General features: G+C 37.9%; 1 protein-coding gene across 2 annotated transcripts; it reads right to left on the bottom strand.

The window, feature by feature from the left end:
• Positions 1 to 11: 11 nt before the first annotated feature.
• Positions 12 to 14,497, bottom strand: LOC139142393 (zinc finger protein 665-like). Of its 2 annotated transcripts, XM_070712310.1 has the most exons (7): positions 14,294 to 14,497; positions 12,957 to 13,079; positions 3,461 to 7,120; positions 2,607 to 2,918; positions 2,258 to 2,353; positions 1,922 to 2,014; positions 12 to 1,569 (listed from the first exon to the last, which is right to left on the bottom strand). In XM_070712310.1, the coding sequence occupies exons 1-3, from the start codon at positions 14,421 to 14,423 to the stop codon at positions 4,983 to 4,985; spliced, it is 2,391 nt and encodes a 796-aa protein (XP_070568411.1). In that variant the 5' UTR covers positions 14,424 to 14,497; the 3' UTR covers positions 12 to 1,569; positions 1,922 to 2,014; positions 2,258 to 2,353; positions 2,607 to 2,918; positions 3,461 to 4,982. The 2 variants fall into 2 exon arrangements, with proteins under 2 accessions (XP_070568411.1, XP_070568410.1); XM_070712309.1 differs by having other exon boundaries at positions 2,607 to 7,120.
• Between the last annotated feature and the right edge of the window lie 2,477 nt (positions 14,498 to 16,974).

Genomic DNA, 16,974 nt, shown 5'->3' with positions numbered 1-16,974 from the left:
GAAGGAATAAATAGTTTTCAATATTTATTGTGATGCAACTGTTCACTGACATATTTCAGGAATTTTGAGTTCACTGAGAATATTTACAGTCTTTCTTGACATGCCAAGAATTCAGCTATATTGTACATTTACATTTTTTTCTATGTCTGAATTGTCAAATGACATGCGACAAATGTTTCATTTACAGAACACTGTAAACCTTCATTTAATTTACAAAGTGCACAAAAGTACTCATGTATTTACAAACTTGAAAAATTAAGTTCTGAAATAAATATTGTTTCAATATATACAATGGTTTCAATGCATTTTCATATCCAGTACCCAAAGACAATGCTTCTTGACAAGTTTTCATTTCTTGGGTGGCAGTAATGGTGGGAGAAAGTTTGTCAGATAGCTGCAAACAGTAAATACCTGATTTGAAACTTTGGTCAAAGATAATGGTAAAACTCCATCCAAAATATGATAATTTTTTATTCTTCCTATTGCCCTTTCAACGTGAATGCGAACAGAGGCAATGTCCATGGTGTCTTGCACTTCAGTTGCAGTCAGCTGTGCCCGGTGACCTTTAAATGGAGGAATATTGAGATCTACGCCCTGAGGAAGAATACTCTTAATTTCAAATCCCCTGTCTGCCATCACATTGTCTCCTGAATCTAACAAGTCACATAAACCTGACTTCTTGGTAATCTCTTTATCTGATATTCTTCCCCCATACAGATCAGAAACAAATGTCACAGCACCATTGGGAGAGATCCCTACAAGTGCCTTGAAGGTATTATGGTGCTTATAGTTTGACCATGTTTGACTCTGAGCCAATAAAGATGACGGCACCTCAACAAAAACCTCTGTGCAATCAATGATTACCCGTGTTGTGGGATACTGCACAAATTCCTGTGGTAAAGCTTCCGTAATTTGGGTTTGAGTGGGAAAAGGAAACAGAAGTTTCAACTCGTGATGCAGAAAATTAATCCAGGTTGTAAAAACCCTGGAAAAATGAGCTACACTTATGTTAAACCTGGCGGCTATATCCTGAACAAAGAGTCCTACTTTCAATCTTACCAGTACCATGAATAATTCATCTAGACTTGAGTTGTTACGCTTACGTCCAGGTTTTAGCTTCTGCTGTTTCTGATAATCATAGGATTTTGCTGCTTCATGTGAATTTCTCCAATACTGTAACTTTTCTGCTTTTCTTTCTACAAATTTGTGAAATGCAAGCAGAGCAGCATAACTTGGAAAGCCTGTATAAAATTGAATAGCCTTGTCATCAACTTTAATGCTATCAAGTGAAAATTCCCTTTTCCTGAATCTATCTATTTCGCCTTGCAGCTTTCCTTTTTTTGCTTTCAAAGAATTCAACTCTATAGTCTGTTCTTCTACTTTTGAAGCAAGTCTAGCACTGTGCAACCTCAAAGACTCAAGTCCTGAACACGGATTTGGCATTTCCGGCATTTCCGTTTTAAAACAGTAATCATGTTCATCCCGGTGTGTACTGCTGGAGTGTGATGGTAGTGGAAGGAAATCACTGACATCATACTGTGTGCTGGCGTCAAGAGATGAGACAGTCATCTGAAAAAAATGAAATATCACAATAAAAAAGAAATTAAACTTTGCAATAACATGTTATATTTCTCATGAGAATAACAATGTGTTCTGAATGTTTCTGGAAAATCATTGTGTTCTAGTCCTGGTTCATTCAGTTAACTTCCCGCAAATAGATCCAATAAAGTCAGTACTTTTCTAAAATACAGGTAATTAACAGACCTGGAATGTGTGACATAAAAACTTACTGAGCTGTGCAGCATTTTTCTTCTGAGAAAAGTAATAGTTCACGTAAAATCCAAAGTACAACTTTTTGACCTGTTTACTGAAATTGTGTTGGGTATGTACACAGATAAAGAGACAAGTAAGTTAATCTTACCTTGCAAGAAGAATGGCTGTTTTCAGAATAAGACTGATCAATACTCTTGGTTTTACATGGATAATCATTTGGTATTTCACAGTCTGGCCCTGTCTGTAAGATAAAATGCAATGGAAAAATAAATTTCCAAGTTAAACAGGTGTACATTACTCATATTTAGTTATTGAGTTAACTACCGGTATTACGTTCGATTTGATTTATTTCCTATGTGTGGCATACAGTGAAAAATCAATAAATGAATGAATGAATAAATAGATAAATAAAGGAATAGACAGTGATGACACGTCAAATGAAGACAACAAGTACATGTTGTACTGTGCACATGGAGATGCCTACCTTTGTACATGTAGATGTATCATGGTCATTTTCTGTTTGGTAATGTAGATTTGGTTCAGCTGCAAGCATTGCCAATAACAGACTGTTTGTCTTTTGCTGAAAAAACAACAGACATGAAATGTTTTCTTAGAGTTGCTAGAGTTGATACAAAAAACCAAATGTACAGAAATATTTGGACAGTAACGAATTTGGACAGTAACGAGTATGATATTAAGAGAAAGTAACATTTCATGAACTACTACACAAACAGTTGTAGATCAGTTCTGCAGTGAAGGAAGTGTATAACCAGAACTGTAAGTGAACAGTTACTGAACGAAATTTTTGTAAAAATTAGTCAATGTGTACTCACTATTTTACCCCTGTATGCAATTTTTCGCCTTGGCTTTTGTTGGCTTCTTTTTGGTAGTGACAACTTTGGTATATAACTTTCTGATTCAGGGAGATTAACCTTCTTTCCATTCACAAAGTGCTTACTGCAAATACGAGAATATTTTGTAGGTCTCCATCTGTCTTCTCTTCCAATGGCATGCAGGAAAGCCTTATATCTGGAGAGAGGCAGCTTTGGAATACTGAAAAACGAAACCCTGTTGTCTTGATTATGCTTAATCTCATTGCTGCAGCCAGGAACACAACAAAAGCACATGGCAGATGGTAATAAGGCCTGTAAAATAAAAAAGGATACTAAAATTATTGCTTGTAGCACAGGCTTTTTAAAGACTGACTCATGACAAGGAAAGAAAACAGCTGTCAAGTCAAGTGTCACTGGGAACTGTCAACGAGTCATTGTGTCAGCCGCCCGGGGCCAGCTAGGCTCCGGGGGCTCCGGCCATATCAACGGTTATTATGCTGCGGTTGGATAGCCTAACTTACATTAAAGTTCAATCGAACTGAAAATTAGAATGAATAATCGTAATATCTAAGCTTTTATCGAACTTTAAAGCATTTGGCCGTGCTAAAATACGCTAGTATAACATGAGGGGCGATTTGTGGCCATCGAACTGGGTTAGACCCATTCACACAATGCAGACCACGCGATCGACCGCTTCGATTTTGTCAGAAATTACAAACATTTTTGCAAGCTATACGACAGAAAATTTACTAAATTAGTGTGATGATTTTGACACTCACAAGAAAGTGGCTAATTTTTTATTGAAACGGCGAAAATCACCCGAAAATACAGACATAAACTTTGCATACACTTACCGTGCGGAGAGAGACGACGAACGTTCCAGAGGCTTGACTGTGACTGCAGCGGAACTAGGTCAAACTGGCTACGTGCATATAGTTACGCATGCGCAAGCGAACTTCCGGTGACATTGAGGAAAGGGTCTATTGTAACAAATCCGATAGGGGAAACCCTAGGATGAGGAGTATCAAGTTTAAAGGTAACCCAATATGAACAATAGTTCATTACTTTTGTCCCAAAAAGGTCTTAAAATGTATGAATTTTTGTAAAAAAATCCCATACAAGTAGAACTAGTGTCGGGGCAGAAGCTGCAACTGTTGATAATTTTTTCAATATTTCTAATCAGTATATAAAACACAGTCTCCCTACAGCATGTTGAAACACGTAATATTCAATTTGTAGACAAAAGCCTGCATATATGAATATTGAACATGACTGGAACTAATTTGGAATAATTGGATTTTCATGTTTATTAAAATTCTCAAAAGTGTTAGGTGCCGTAAAGCTTAATGTTGTAATATTACAAATCACTCATAAAAACAAGTGTGTAATATAAAACGAAAAGCAGATGAGATTACATTTGAAGATTAAATTAGCATTACTTCTAGGCGGGATTTTCCCTTTTTTACCTTATTTGCAAATTTTTGACACTGACATGTTCATTTGAACAAATTCATATCTCCACTACTTGATGCATCTGATCATCAAATACTAACGTGCTTGGTGCAGCCATTTTGGAGTTTTTGATGTGGACAGACAGATATCTACACAAACTAACATGCATACCTACATGTATGCGTACATACATATGTACATATAGACGCCACTGACATACCATATAAGCTGTCTTTGGTACATATACATATACCAAATGTACGCTTAAAACCTGTGCCAGTACGGTATATGTAAATCAAAATAACATCTTGCATTATTTTCATGAGTGTAACAACATGACGACACATCCCCCATAAAGATAACAATATCTGGGGATACAGTCAGTAAAATATTTTGAACAATCTAGACATTGAATGCCTCAGTTCGTATGTTCCATTTCTATTTCATGAGGTCTGATACTAAGATGCATACATCTACTGTTAACATTTGCAGGGGCTCATATGCAATAAGATGAACAGGTGTACCTTATCTCTCTTCAGTCAAAATAGCTTAATATGTTATTGAATTGATTCATGTGCTGAAAGATTTTTCTGTATAATTTTTTTTTTCAAATGCTTTAATACACTGATATTTTACATGTGAAACTCTTTTCTACATCATTCTCTGCATTCATGAGGTCTTATATTTACATGGTCAACATCATGTCTCTCCAGACCACCATCCTGTTTTAATGGTGTATAACACTTGTTGCAATGGTATGATCTGACGTTAACTTTTCATCAATATGCCTCACAGAAATATTTTTAAGGTAAACTTTCACCAGTTTTTTTGTGTTTATACAGCAAGGTATTGTGCCATTGTGTTCATGTGATCTTTTGAGTGTTTAAAAATAAACCTAAATGTGAATTTTTCACCAAACTCTTTTCATACATGCTGTCTGACATCAGAATGGATCAACATGTGCCTTTTAAGATTGCATTTATGCATGAATGTTTTACCACACACTTTACATTCATTCTGTCTGACACCAGAATGCATCAGCATATGTCTTTTAAGATGGCCCTTCTGTGTGAATGTTTTACCACACTCTGTACACTCATGCTGTCTGACACCAGAATGGATCAACATATGGGTTTTAAGATTGCATTTATGCATGAATGTTTTTCCACACTCTTTACATTCATGCTTTCTGACACCAGAATGGATCAGCATGTGGCTTTTAAGATGGCCCTTCTCTGTGAATGTTTTACCACACTCTGTACACTCATGTGGTCTGACACCGGAATGGATCAACATATGCCTTTTAAGAGTGATATTATGTGTGAATGTTTTACCACACTCTGCACATTCATGAGGTCTGATACCAGAATGGACTAACATATGCCTTTTAAGATTGCACTTGTCTGTGAATGTTTTACCACACTCTTTACATTCATGCGGTCTGACACCAGAATGGATCACCATATGGATTTTAAGATGGCACTTCTGTGTGAATGTTTTACCACACTCTTTACATTCATGCTGTCTGACACCTGAATGCATCAGCATATGGATTTTAAGACTGCCCTTCTCTGTGAATGTTTTACCACACTCTGTACATTCATGTGGTCTGACACCAGCATGGATTAACATATGCCTTTTGAGATTGCACTTGTCTGTGAATTTTTTACCACAGTCTGCACATTCATGAGGTCTGACACCAGAATGCATCAGCATATGGATTTTAAGACTGCCCTTCTCTGTGAATGTTTTACCACACTCTGTACATTCATGTGGTCTGACACCAGAATGGATTAACATATGCCTTTTAAGATTGCACTTGTCTGTGAAGTTTTTACCACACTCTGCACATTCATGAGGTCTGATACCAGAATGGACCAATATATGTCTTTTTAGACTTTTCGTAAGTGTGAATGTTTGACCACACTCTTTACATTCATGTGGTCTGACACCTGAATGGATCAGCATATGCTTGATTAGATTGTATTTCTTTTTAAATCTTTTGCAACATTCACTGCATTTATTGGGTCGTTTCTCTGGCTGGATTAGCATGTGCATTTTAAGACTCTCCTTCTCTGTGAATGTTTGACCACACTCTCTACATTCATACTTTTTGACATCAAAATGGATCGCCATATGCTTTTTAAGATAGCCCTTCTCTGTGAATGTTTTGCCACACTCTTTACATTCATGTGGTCTGATACCGGAATGGATTAACATATGTCTTTTTAGACTCTTCCTTAGTGTGAATGTTTTACCACACTCTTTACATTCTTGCTGTCTGACACCAGAATGGATCGACATATGCTTTTTAAGATTGCCCTTCTCTGTGAATGTTTGACCACACTCTCTACACTCATGCTGTCTTACACCTGAGTGAATCAACATATGCCTTTTAAGAGTGATATTATGTGTGAATGTTTTACCACACTCTTTACATTCATGCTGTCTGACACCAGAATGGCTCAACATATGCCTATTTAGATCGTCCTTCGTTTTAAATCTTTTGCCACACTTCCCGCATTTATTGGGTCTGTTCTCTGAATGCCTAAGCTGGTGCTTTTTAAGATAGCCTTTCTTTGTGAATGTTTTACCACACTCCTTGCATTCATGTAGTCTGATCTTTGAGTCGGTCAAAACATGTGTCTCAAAACTGCCATCATGAATTAATGTTTTAACGTACTCGCTGTGTTCTAATGGCATGGGATCAGACTGGATTACAGCAAGCCCCTTACGATACATGTTGTGTGTGAAGGTCTCAACGCCTTCTCCACATTCAATTTCTTGTGCCGCTGGATAGTTCAAGCTATGTGCACCATCATTGCTGTTTTTCATATAAATTTTACCACACCCAGTGCTGATCTCACCGTCACAGTTGTCAAAATTATGAGAACTGCACTCCATCAAACGGAAGGAATCTTCGTGTAATGTAGTTTGGTGTTCAATATGATCGCCTTCAGAACATGGATTCAGGTCTTCGTTTCGGTGTTCTTGGTTGGACACGCCATATTCCAATGTTATAAAGCAATCTTGCATTATGCCCTGCAGAATCATTGATGCATCTGTTGTAAAAGAGATAGATAAAAAACAGTTCAACAGAGTAAGGTAAACAACAAGGCTCAATAAAGCACTCTTGGATAGAGAGATTGTGAAACCAATTGACATGAATATTTATAACATAGGTCAACGTCCTTGTACAAACTTTGAATAATGTCGGTATTTGATACATATCTGAGTTATGGCTCAGGACATGAAAAAATAGCGTCAATGACACTGTAGCTCCCATCCTGGACTATTTAGTGTTTGTTCTCTGGTCAGATATTTGAACATGTGTGAAAGGGATAAAGTGCATGAAGTGAAAATACTTACTGCTGAAATCACTGATGTGTTCAAAACGTCCGAAAACAAAGGCCCGCGCCAGCGCGTCTTACCGCAAGATATTCCCAGCTGTCACTCAACTTGTCAAGTGAAAACATCGACCCGCCAAACTCAAAAGATCGTGGCGCGAAATAGAAAAGTTCTACCCGCCAGAGCAAATCTGTTAAACCACGCCTCCAATTTTGACCTCAAATTTCACGATCAACAACTTTCTCAGACGTTGTTCAGACATCGTGGTCCTGTCGACTAGCGCGGCCGGCGGACATTCTGTCATTCATCTTTGGAAAATTTAAAAAATTGTGAGATGATGAACAGGATTTACCCGAACAGAACATCGACACGCCGCGGGAGAAACAACTAGAAGCCTGGCTCGTAATCATGGACTATAGGACTTTGTGAAATATGCAAGAACTGGAAATCAAAGAACTGGATTTTGTTTGAGTGTTGTTCAGAAACAAATTCACATATTCATCACAGTGAGCAATATTCTCATCGGTGAATTTCTCATAGACTACTGGCGTCAGTTTTTTAAAAGTCCATTCCCAAACTGACCATCGGCTTCTCACACATCGTGCGACGGCACTGGTTGAGACATCTTCTGTACTATTGCCATATTCGTCATTTTCTTTTGCTTTGTTTTTCTTTGAGAGATATCTAACACTTGACACGATACAAAGCGTTGCCATTAATTTCGTAACCCACGATCGCTGAAACGGAACTTTTCGCCACCTCTCTGCATGACGAGAAAATCGCCAGTAACTTTATCCCCACCACGCAGTAAGATTTCCATTACAATCCTGCAACTTGGGCAAGATTGCCTTTCCACTCCTATATCTCCGTTTGAGCCATTAGGGTGTCATAGGACGAAGGTAAATTAACCAGCAGAGAATTGGTTCAAGTCGGTGAATTTTCGAAAGATAAAATGATCTGTAAAAGTTCATCGTGTAAAATTTGGCAGCCCAGGTCAGGTTTACGTAGCGATCAAACGAGTTTTTATTTAGTCTGTGCAGCTACAGTGAGTGCCGGGTGAAACTTCCCTGTATCGCGTTCACCCCACGCAATGCGTTCATAATCATATCCTACTCACACGTTTCACTTGAAAACAGAACACAGATCATTGCATTCCAAGCGATCACCCAACTCACACAATCACAAATCATGAACTTGAACCAAGTCTAGTAAACCAGTAAGCAAATCAAGAGAAAAGCTGTGCACAAACACGCTTCAAACACAGCGTAAGTGTGCGGTGGTCGGCGTTTGGAAGGTGGGCGTGGTTTTATGTTTTTGGTCTGGGCAGTCAAACTTTTCTGTTTCGCGCGTCGATGTTTTGAATGTGGCAGGTTCATGTTTTCGGTTGACATGTCTTTCTGACAGCCGGAAAAAGTTGCGGTCAGACGTGCTGGCGGCAGTGTCTTCGTTTTCACGTTTTGAACACATTAGTGATTTCAGCAGTAAATGTAATGTACTGGAGACAGTGAAATATGTTTAATGTATTTATTCAGAATATAACATGGAAAAAATACAGAATTAGAAATATCGTATACTGTGATACAACCATTAACTAAACAAGTCATTGACAATGACAGTCCCCACTTGTAATAGGAGTACTAGTCTTGATGGGGCAGGGAAATGTGGTCATTAAGAAGTATCACTGGAGTGTATATGTTGAGATCTGTGGGCAAATAGGTCTATGTCGTTGTTCCCAATTTGAAACACATGAGGCATGTCTAAGTTATGGTTCTAAATCGGGAAAAAAGATCAGACCTCTAGCAGTATTGGCAAGCCAGAAATACATATGCGCATAATAAATGAGGTACAAGATGTGACATTTAAGGTCTAATATCCTATCAAAATTGGAGGGTATAGAACTTGTGATTACTGAGATATGCATATATATGTATAATCAAGGTCAAAGGTCATTGAGGTTACATGACATTTTGAAAACAAAATTATATTGCTAATTAATCCCTATATGCCAAAAAATCAGACCTCTAGCTCTATTCACTTGCCCAGAATTAGATGTGTGCAAAATTAATGAGGTAAAGCATGTGTTGTCATAAGGTCTCCCATCCTACTAAATACAAAGGACATAGCACTTGTAGTTACTTATTTATTGACATAAACATATATTTTAGGTAAAAGGTCATCAAGGTCACATGACATTTGGTCAAAAAATTTCTCTTCTATAGTTATCCCTATATACCAAAAATCAGACATCCAGCTCTATTGGCTTGCTCAGAATGAGATATGTGCATAATTAATGAGCTACAATATGTGGCATCATAAGGTGTCCAATCATACCAGATATGAAGGGTGTAGCACTTGTGGTTACTGAGTTATGGACAAATATGTATATTTGAGGTCAAAGGTCACCGAGGTCACATTACATTTGTCAAAAAAAATTCTCTCCTATAGTTATCCCTATATATCAAAAATCAGACCTCTGGCTCTATTGGCTTGCTCAAAATTAGATATGCACATAATTAATGAGGTACAATATGTGGCATCATACATGTAAGGTGTCCCATCATACTATACATGAAGGGTGTAGCACTTGTGGTTACTGAGTTATGGACAAATATGTATATTTGAGGTCAAAGGTCACCGAAGTCATGTCACATTTTGTCAAAAAAATTGTATTGCTAGGTTATCCCTATATACCAAATATATTATCAAAACAAACCACCAATTGTATGAAACATGGGCCTAAATACAGACAGACTGACATTCACAGACTGGCACAGAGTGATGACATTGACCCCAAGTGTGCCTTGGCCCATGGAGAGTGATAAAGATATAACAAAAAGCTGAATGTAATGATAAAATAGTTAAGTATAGGCCTACAGACACTGAGGGTGAATATGTTACAGCAATTTGATTAGTTTCTTTTCATTTTCTACTTCTGTGATAATTTTAAGACAATCAAACTGCAAGGCAGTTTTAATATTTAATTGACATAATTTAATTTAATATTTAATATTTAATTATTTTATATAATTTAATTGACATACATGTTATCTTTTACAAGCACACAGCAAACTGTTCTTGATTTTTCATTTACAATATTTGACATAGACTGAAATACATAACATGCAACAAATATTTACATTTTGCCCATGCACCAGATACATGGAGAGATTTCAACATGCAATCATTAACTCAGAAACCCTATAGGGAAAAGTAAACATTGTTTTCTTCCAGAACAGCTGGTATATCCACATCTGGAGCAACTTACAAACTTAACCAATGACACAAGGATGATGACACAAGAGATAAAGTTAAACTGTGGTGAACTTGACTATTCCTTTCAAATCCTTACCTAACTTGATTGACATCTTAAACTAAAATACACTGCATGTTTAATGGCACACAAAAATACATCAGGGGTGTACCATTTGATAAAAGAGGGTTGTCTGGAAGATTGATGAAGAACACCTTTTTTATCCGATACACTGTACATTCTTTTTTTCCCACTATCCCACCTTTTCTTTTTGACAAACCTTCTGTGGCTGATTTTTTTATTGACATTTGTTTGGATTTTTTTCAAAATCTGCCAGGACCCCCCCCCCCCCCCTCCATCACTCTTTAACATTGAAAAAAACTTTGAATATATTTGTTGGAAACCAAACCTGCTAAAATCACCTCAGCTATGTTTTCTCATTATTTTTTACCGCATTTCAACACCAAATACAGTTTACCATTTCAAATGCTTACTGAATCACAACATTATCTTAAACATAGGGCCAATGTCCCTGAAGCTACTATAGACATGGATACAAAATTAAGTATTTCCTGACTGTATGAAATCATCTCACTAAGGTCATCCTAGGGACCTGTTAACCAAATATTAAAGCTGTCTGACCAGCGGTTTTGAAAAAAACAAGCGACCCAATAGTCGACAGAGCTCTGCTGTGTTATGTAGAGAGCAACTTTTTGTGACATATGTATTGATGAAGATGGTTGAGATCTTTGATAGCTCATTTCAGGATGGCCTGACCTAAAATGGCAACATTAGCTGCAAATATAAAAAAATTGATGATTTCATCATAATTATGTATAAAAATGTATACAAAATATCAAAGCTATCACATGAGTAACTTTTGAGAAACAAATATTTTGACCAAAAATGGCAAAAATTGACCCAAAAATACAAAAATTGAAGATTTCATCAAATTTCACTATATCATACTAGGAGAACCCCCAGGAACCTGTATACCAAATATCAAAGGCATCAGACAAGTAGTTTTTGAGAAACACATTTTTTGACCAAAAATGTCAAAAATTGCACCAAAAATACAAAATTGCAGATTTCATCATATATTCTATATATCATATTAAGTTTATCTGTAGGAACCTGTATACCAAATACCAAAACTGTCAGACGAGCGGTTTTGATGAAATAAATTTTTGACCAAAAATGACAAAAAATTTCCTTAAAAATACAGATTTGCATATTTCATCACAATTTGAACAAATCCAAATTGGGTTATCCCTAGGGACCTGTATACCAAATATCAAAGCTGTCAGACGAGCGGTTTTGATGAAATAAATTTTTGACCAAAAATGACAAAAAAATTCCTTAAAAATACAGATTTGCATATTTCATCACAATTTGAACAAATCCAATTTGGGTTATCCCTAGGGACCTGTATACCAAATATCAAAGCTGTCTGACCAGCGGTTCATGAAGAAGAAGATTTTTTACCAAAAACGCCTTTTTTGGCACTAATTTGTATATTTTCAACAATATCAAAAAATCAAAAAAAGCACAATTACTTCAGGTCAGCCCAAAGTACTTACATGCTAATTTTTTATGTAATCTGCTCAGTGGTTATTGAGATTTTCAATTTTGACTGTTTTTACATTTTTTCACTTAATTTGCATATTTTTGGCAATGACAACTTCATTTGAACAAAATCTCATCTACAGCCAATCATCCATGTACTCACCAAATATCAAGATGAAATGTGCAGCGGTTTTGGAGTTTTTGATGTTGACGGACAGACATACAGACATACAGACATACAGACATACAGACATACAGACATACATACATACAGACATTTCCCTAGCCTATAAGAATAGCTTCCATTGCCATATATACATATGGCTATGGGAGCTAAAAATTGAAACAGAATGGCCGCCATAGTAGATCGTATCACAAAACAATTCGATGTGCATATGTATGACATAAGGAGTAATCCTTGTACCAAGTTTGAATGAAATCACTCTACTCTGAGATATTTTCGTGAACGGATGGATGCACGTACGCATGGACATGGCCAAACCTATAAATCTCCCCGGACAGTGTCCATGGGGACTAGTAACCAAGATGAGCTAAAAGCAAGCCATTCGTATCACTAATCTAACAATTACCCTCCTAGTTATTAAGATAATCAGTCAGCAATCCAGCAATACAACACCGTACTCTTTGTATCAGATCCACAAACGCACACTTATTCATTCCATGATACCAATTAAAACTCGACATCTGCCCTAGGCTGTAAAACGAAACCTTACCTTTCTTTGATAATGTATTATCTTGATATTGTTGACGCATCTTTTCAGTCAGTGTCTCTAATGGTTTCAGAAGCTCATGCATTTTGTCCAAATATTTTAGAGATTTGAAAATAGCAGAACACTCTGGAAAAATAAAGAATGTTTCTACATTACGTATCCATACAGTAACATTAACAGCCGATCTATGATATTCCCTAACTGAAACATAGTCAGATTAAGTCATATTAATCGAAAATATATATAAGCACCATGACAATGTACTCCAGCACAACTCAAGTGTCAAAAAACTGCTGGAATCTTCAAGAAACCTGAACTTTCACAATTTCACCAACCTTCGGGCACACCTCTTTCATCACTTTCTTTTAAACATTAAAACGTTTTAACATAGCTCTATAACTTACTCGATGACTAACGAATATGAAATTACTGCACTATACATTTGATAAAACTCTGGAAGTCACACTATCCTGTTCTTAATAAATGTGACAGGACAGTGTGATTTCAAGTATTTTATCAAATGTGTTACTTTGTGTCCCCTAAGGGAGCATTCGTTTTTTAAAGGGATGGGGGTCGGTGGAAATCAGGGGGCGTGAGTTTTACGAAACCGTTTTTCAGAGGGGGTCAAATTTTACAATCAATGATCGGAGGGGTGTTCAAATTTTACAAAGGTTTGTATGGAGTTATGGAAAGAAATGACTTTGGAATTTCACCGAAATGTTGCTTGATCCTCCCATACATAATCTATCGGTAGTCTACAAAACTAGCTAAAGGTGTATAGGTATAGGTCATTTTATCGAATTACATTCACTTTGGTTTATTTTTCCAATCAAAGTTCCGACACAATTTGTTGCGTCGTAATGGACTCATTTTCGCCGCCAGTTGGCCCGCAGCTAACAGTGGCGGGGTTTACCTTTTGATGACCTGCATAGCGATGCACGCTAACCCGCCAACAGATAGCTGCGTTTCCAGAGCTAGTAATGCCTCAAGCTACACACAGACCCTCGAGTGTCTATGAACTACATTTCTGCAGTTATAGCCTGTAAACGAGGTCACCGGTAACACACTGCCTATAGGGTCTCTCCGTCGTCTTTTTGGCCTTCGGCGAAGGCCAAAAGACGACGGAGAGGCCCTAGACTTCACACAGCCGTGGCACACAGAGCCATACTGCTAGGCGCATGTCCATTGTGTTTTGACATCATGTACACAACGAACAACAGACTCCTTTGACCCTGAAACAGTACCCCTTTTCTGGATCACAGGGACTGTCCAACGTGAACCAGACCACAAGCGATTGTGGACTATGCGGGTGTTTCAAATCCGCTTTACATGGATCATACCTTGTGGACTTAGTCTTAGAACACCACAGTTGTTATTGAATTCACTGCCACCGCCGCCATTGTTGTTTGTTCTCTCACAGGGCTCCAAATCCGATAGAAGACAGTCCTTCTTCATTATTTCCGCCGGCATTGTCTTTAAAGTCCAAATTTTGCTGCAAACATATTTCAGAGGGGCGTAAAATTCAAATCTGAGACGGCGTCATTCAGCGGCTATATGTGTGTCCACTGCAGCACAATTTAGCTGTTCACCAAGCTTTCGTTAAATAATATGAACTTTTGACCTCTGGTCCTCTTATCTGAACTTTGAAACATCCGTTTGGGGCGCTTTGCACGAGAACCGTGTGTACGGCGGTTATCTGACAAAACGTGCTTATCTTACAAAAATAACTAATTAGGGGGGGGGGGGGGCTACTTCTTGTTGCCTTGCTCATTTGTGGAAAGTAATCCCTCACACAATACTTCGTCTGTTAAAACATACAAACGAAATCTTAATTATATTATACCATGCGCCATTCTGATTGGACGAGAGCTCATTCCACCGATGCTAAAATACTGTTTTAGCACTGATACCAGTGCTAAAACGGGCCCCTAAACCAGCATTTTCGAAAATTGCCCGGTCGGTGCATTTGAACGTGCCTACCTAAACCACAGACCCTCGAGAAAGACCGGAACAGTCCACTTTGTTTCAAAGACCGAAGACCGAATTTTGATACAAAGATAAAGTGTAGGTCTGAAACTCACCTCTTGGTGTAAATAAGTTGGGATCGATGATGAAAGACATCTCTGAAACGGCACGTTTGGGGTGTGATGCACACAAATATTAGGGCGACAGCGCACCGTGCACTTTGCTTGATATTGCGGGAATAGAGACGCGATATATCCTAGTACTGCTCTTTAAAATGAAGATTAGTATTCGTTCATACACAAACAAATTGACACTTCCTCACAGTTACGGTACGTCAGATATTATTTACCAAAGTTTGGGCTATAACAGATCGGGATGTCCTAACGATGTAGACCAAGAAGTTCAAAATAACAATGGGATGACTCCTGGCGACTGCGACGATATTTGACATCAAACGTAACAGCAGTGTCAGCGTCCAGCTCTCCCTGCATCGGGCAACACACTCAGATTCTGCACAACTGTTCATCACAGTTGCAGTCATCGCAAGTCTGGATTATTTTAAAATTGCTCGTTTTCTGGTACAATTAACGTCCAAATTATCCATCAAAAATAGATCCTGTAACTTCACTGTGCCACCACTGAATGTCACGATGGTATGCAGTACAGAATGGGACAAATCTATTTTTAGTATGCCAAAAAAGCCAGGACTATTGTTCTTATGTAAATTTACGAAAACAATTGTTACTTTTTTCTTTTGATTTGAACTCTTGACCAATTTTCTGTGTGACTGCAGCAGGTATTTTTTGACAAGTATAGTGTTCGTGTTGCATGCGAATAAAATTCAATGTAATTATGAACGTAATGCGTATTTATCGTAGGCTACTGTGTGCCTGTACGTAATCCTAACGAATAAAAATGCTCGGTCTCGGGCGCAGAATTTCGTCCGTACGATCTCTCAGACGTCCGTTTTCTGTATTTGGGGCTTAGAGTGATGAAAATACCCAAGAAAGACAACAAAGACACGCAAGTTGATATAATATAATAGCAATAACCCCCTTCGCAGTCGGGTATACACTCGATTTTGGTACAATTCGCTCCATATAGCACTCGCCTATCGGCTCGTGCTATATGTCGCGCACTGTACCAAAATCTCGTGTATACCCTCCTGCGGCGGGGGTTATTGCTTAATTAGAGCATTTTAAAATCACAAACATCACAACATAGCCATATAATAGTTAAAAAATATAGTAAATTTCATTGATTGCGTAAAATCGCCGAGCACCTAAATCAATCACTGTGTATACATCGATCAACACTTAGAGGCTGTCTTAAGGGGTAGAGGAGAGGGCACGAGGTCACATGAGGTCGTCCGCTCTCACGGTGGCAGGAGTATCAAATCACCACAATGGCAAGCAGAGTACTTGTGTTTTTGTTTATCATCACCTTCCTCGATCGCTCATTTTGCCATTAAATTGTACTCGATAAACATGCAAGTGGATGAGAAGAAAAGCACCTACACTGTACATGTTGCAATACCGAGTTATCTCCATGGTCTCGACTACAGTACATGTACAGTGAGTGAGCGAGCGCGAGCCCGGCCGATGGAAGAACAGCCACAATACAAAATAATTAATTACATGTCAACAGTTTGAGAGTAGTGTACAGAAACAAAATCCCTCGTATAGAAGACTTCGTATTAACGTTAAATTGGCACACTACGTGTACACAACATCGTACGAAGCGCGAAGCGACATGTACCAGTCTGCAGCTGAATTAAAGAAGCCTATGAAATTTGCATAAAAGTTCGTGTTGTAGAGCCTCGTTTTCGTTACGCTGACCGCCACTGCAGTGAGGGATAAAATACGGCGAAAGGGTGGTCTTTAAATATCGACGTGCAGCAAAATGTACAATAGCTAGAACTATAATTTTTTGATCTCAGTTATAGCATACATACTAATGATCTGTTTTCCTAGGGTAAACTCACAAAAGTTGAGAAGATTTTATTTGAATCGCTACAAAGTGGTTGGCAAGGTCGACCCGCCAAATGCAGAAGTAA

This window comes from Ptychodera flava, chromosome 10, assembly GCF_041260155.1.
Source record: "Ptychodera flava strain L36383 chromosome 10, AS_Pfla_20210202, whole genome shotgun sequence".
Lineage (NCBI taxonomy): Eukaryota > Metazoa > Hemichordata > Enteropneusta > Ptychoderidae > Ptychodera > Ptychodera flava.
Note: the sequence above shows the minus strand (reverse complement) of the source record. Positions and strands in the feature narration are given on the sequence as shown.

Bases quoted from the DNA above. Each gene is read 5' to 3' on its own strand.
- LOC139142393 (XM_070712309.1), bottom strand. From the start codon at position 14,423: ATGCCGGCGGAAATAATGAAGAAGGACTGTCTTCTATCGGATTTGGAG. The intron at 13,080-14,293 runs GTATGATCCATG...TTATTTTTCCAG, and splicing joins TCTAAGACTAAGTCCACAAG to AGTGTTCTGCTATTTTCAAA. The intron at 7,121-12,956 runs GTAAGGTTTCGT...CTTTTACAACAG, and splicing joins TAATACATTATCAAAGAAAG to ATGCATCAATGATTCTGCAG.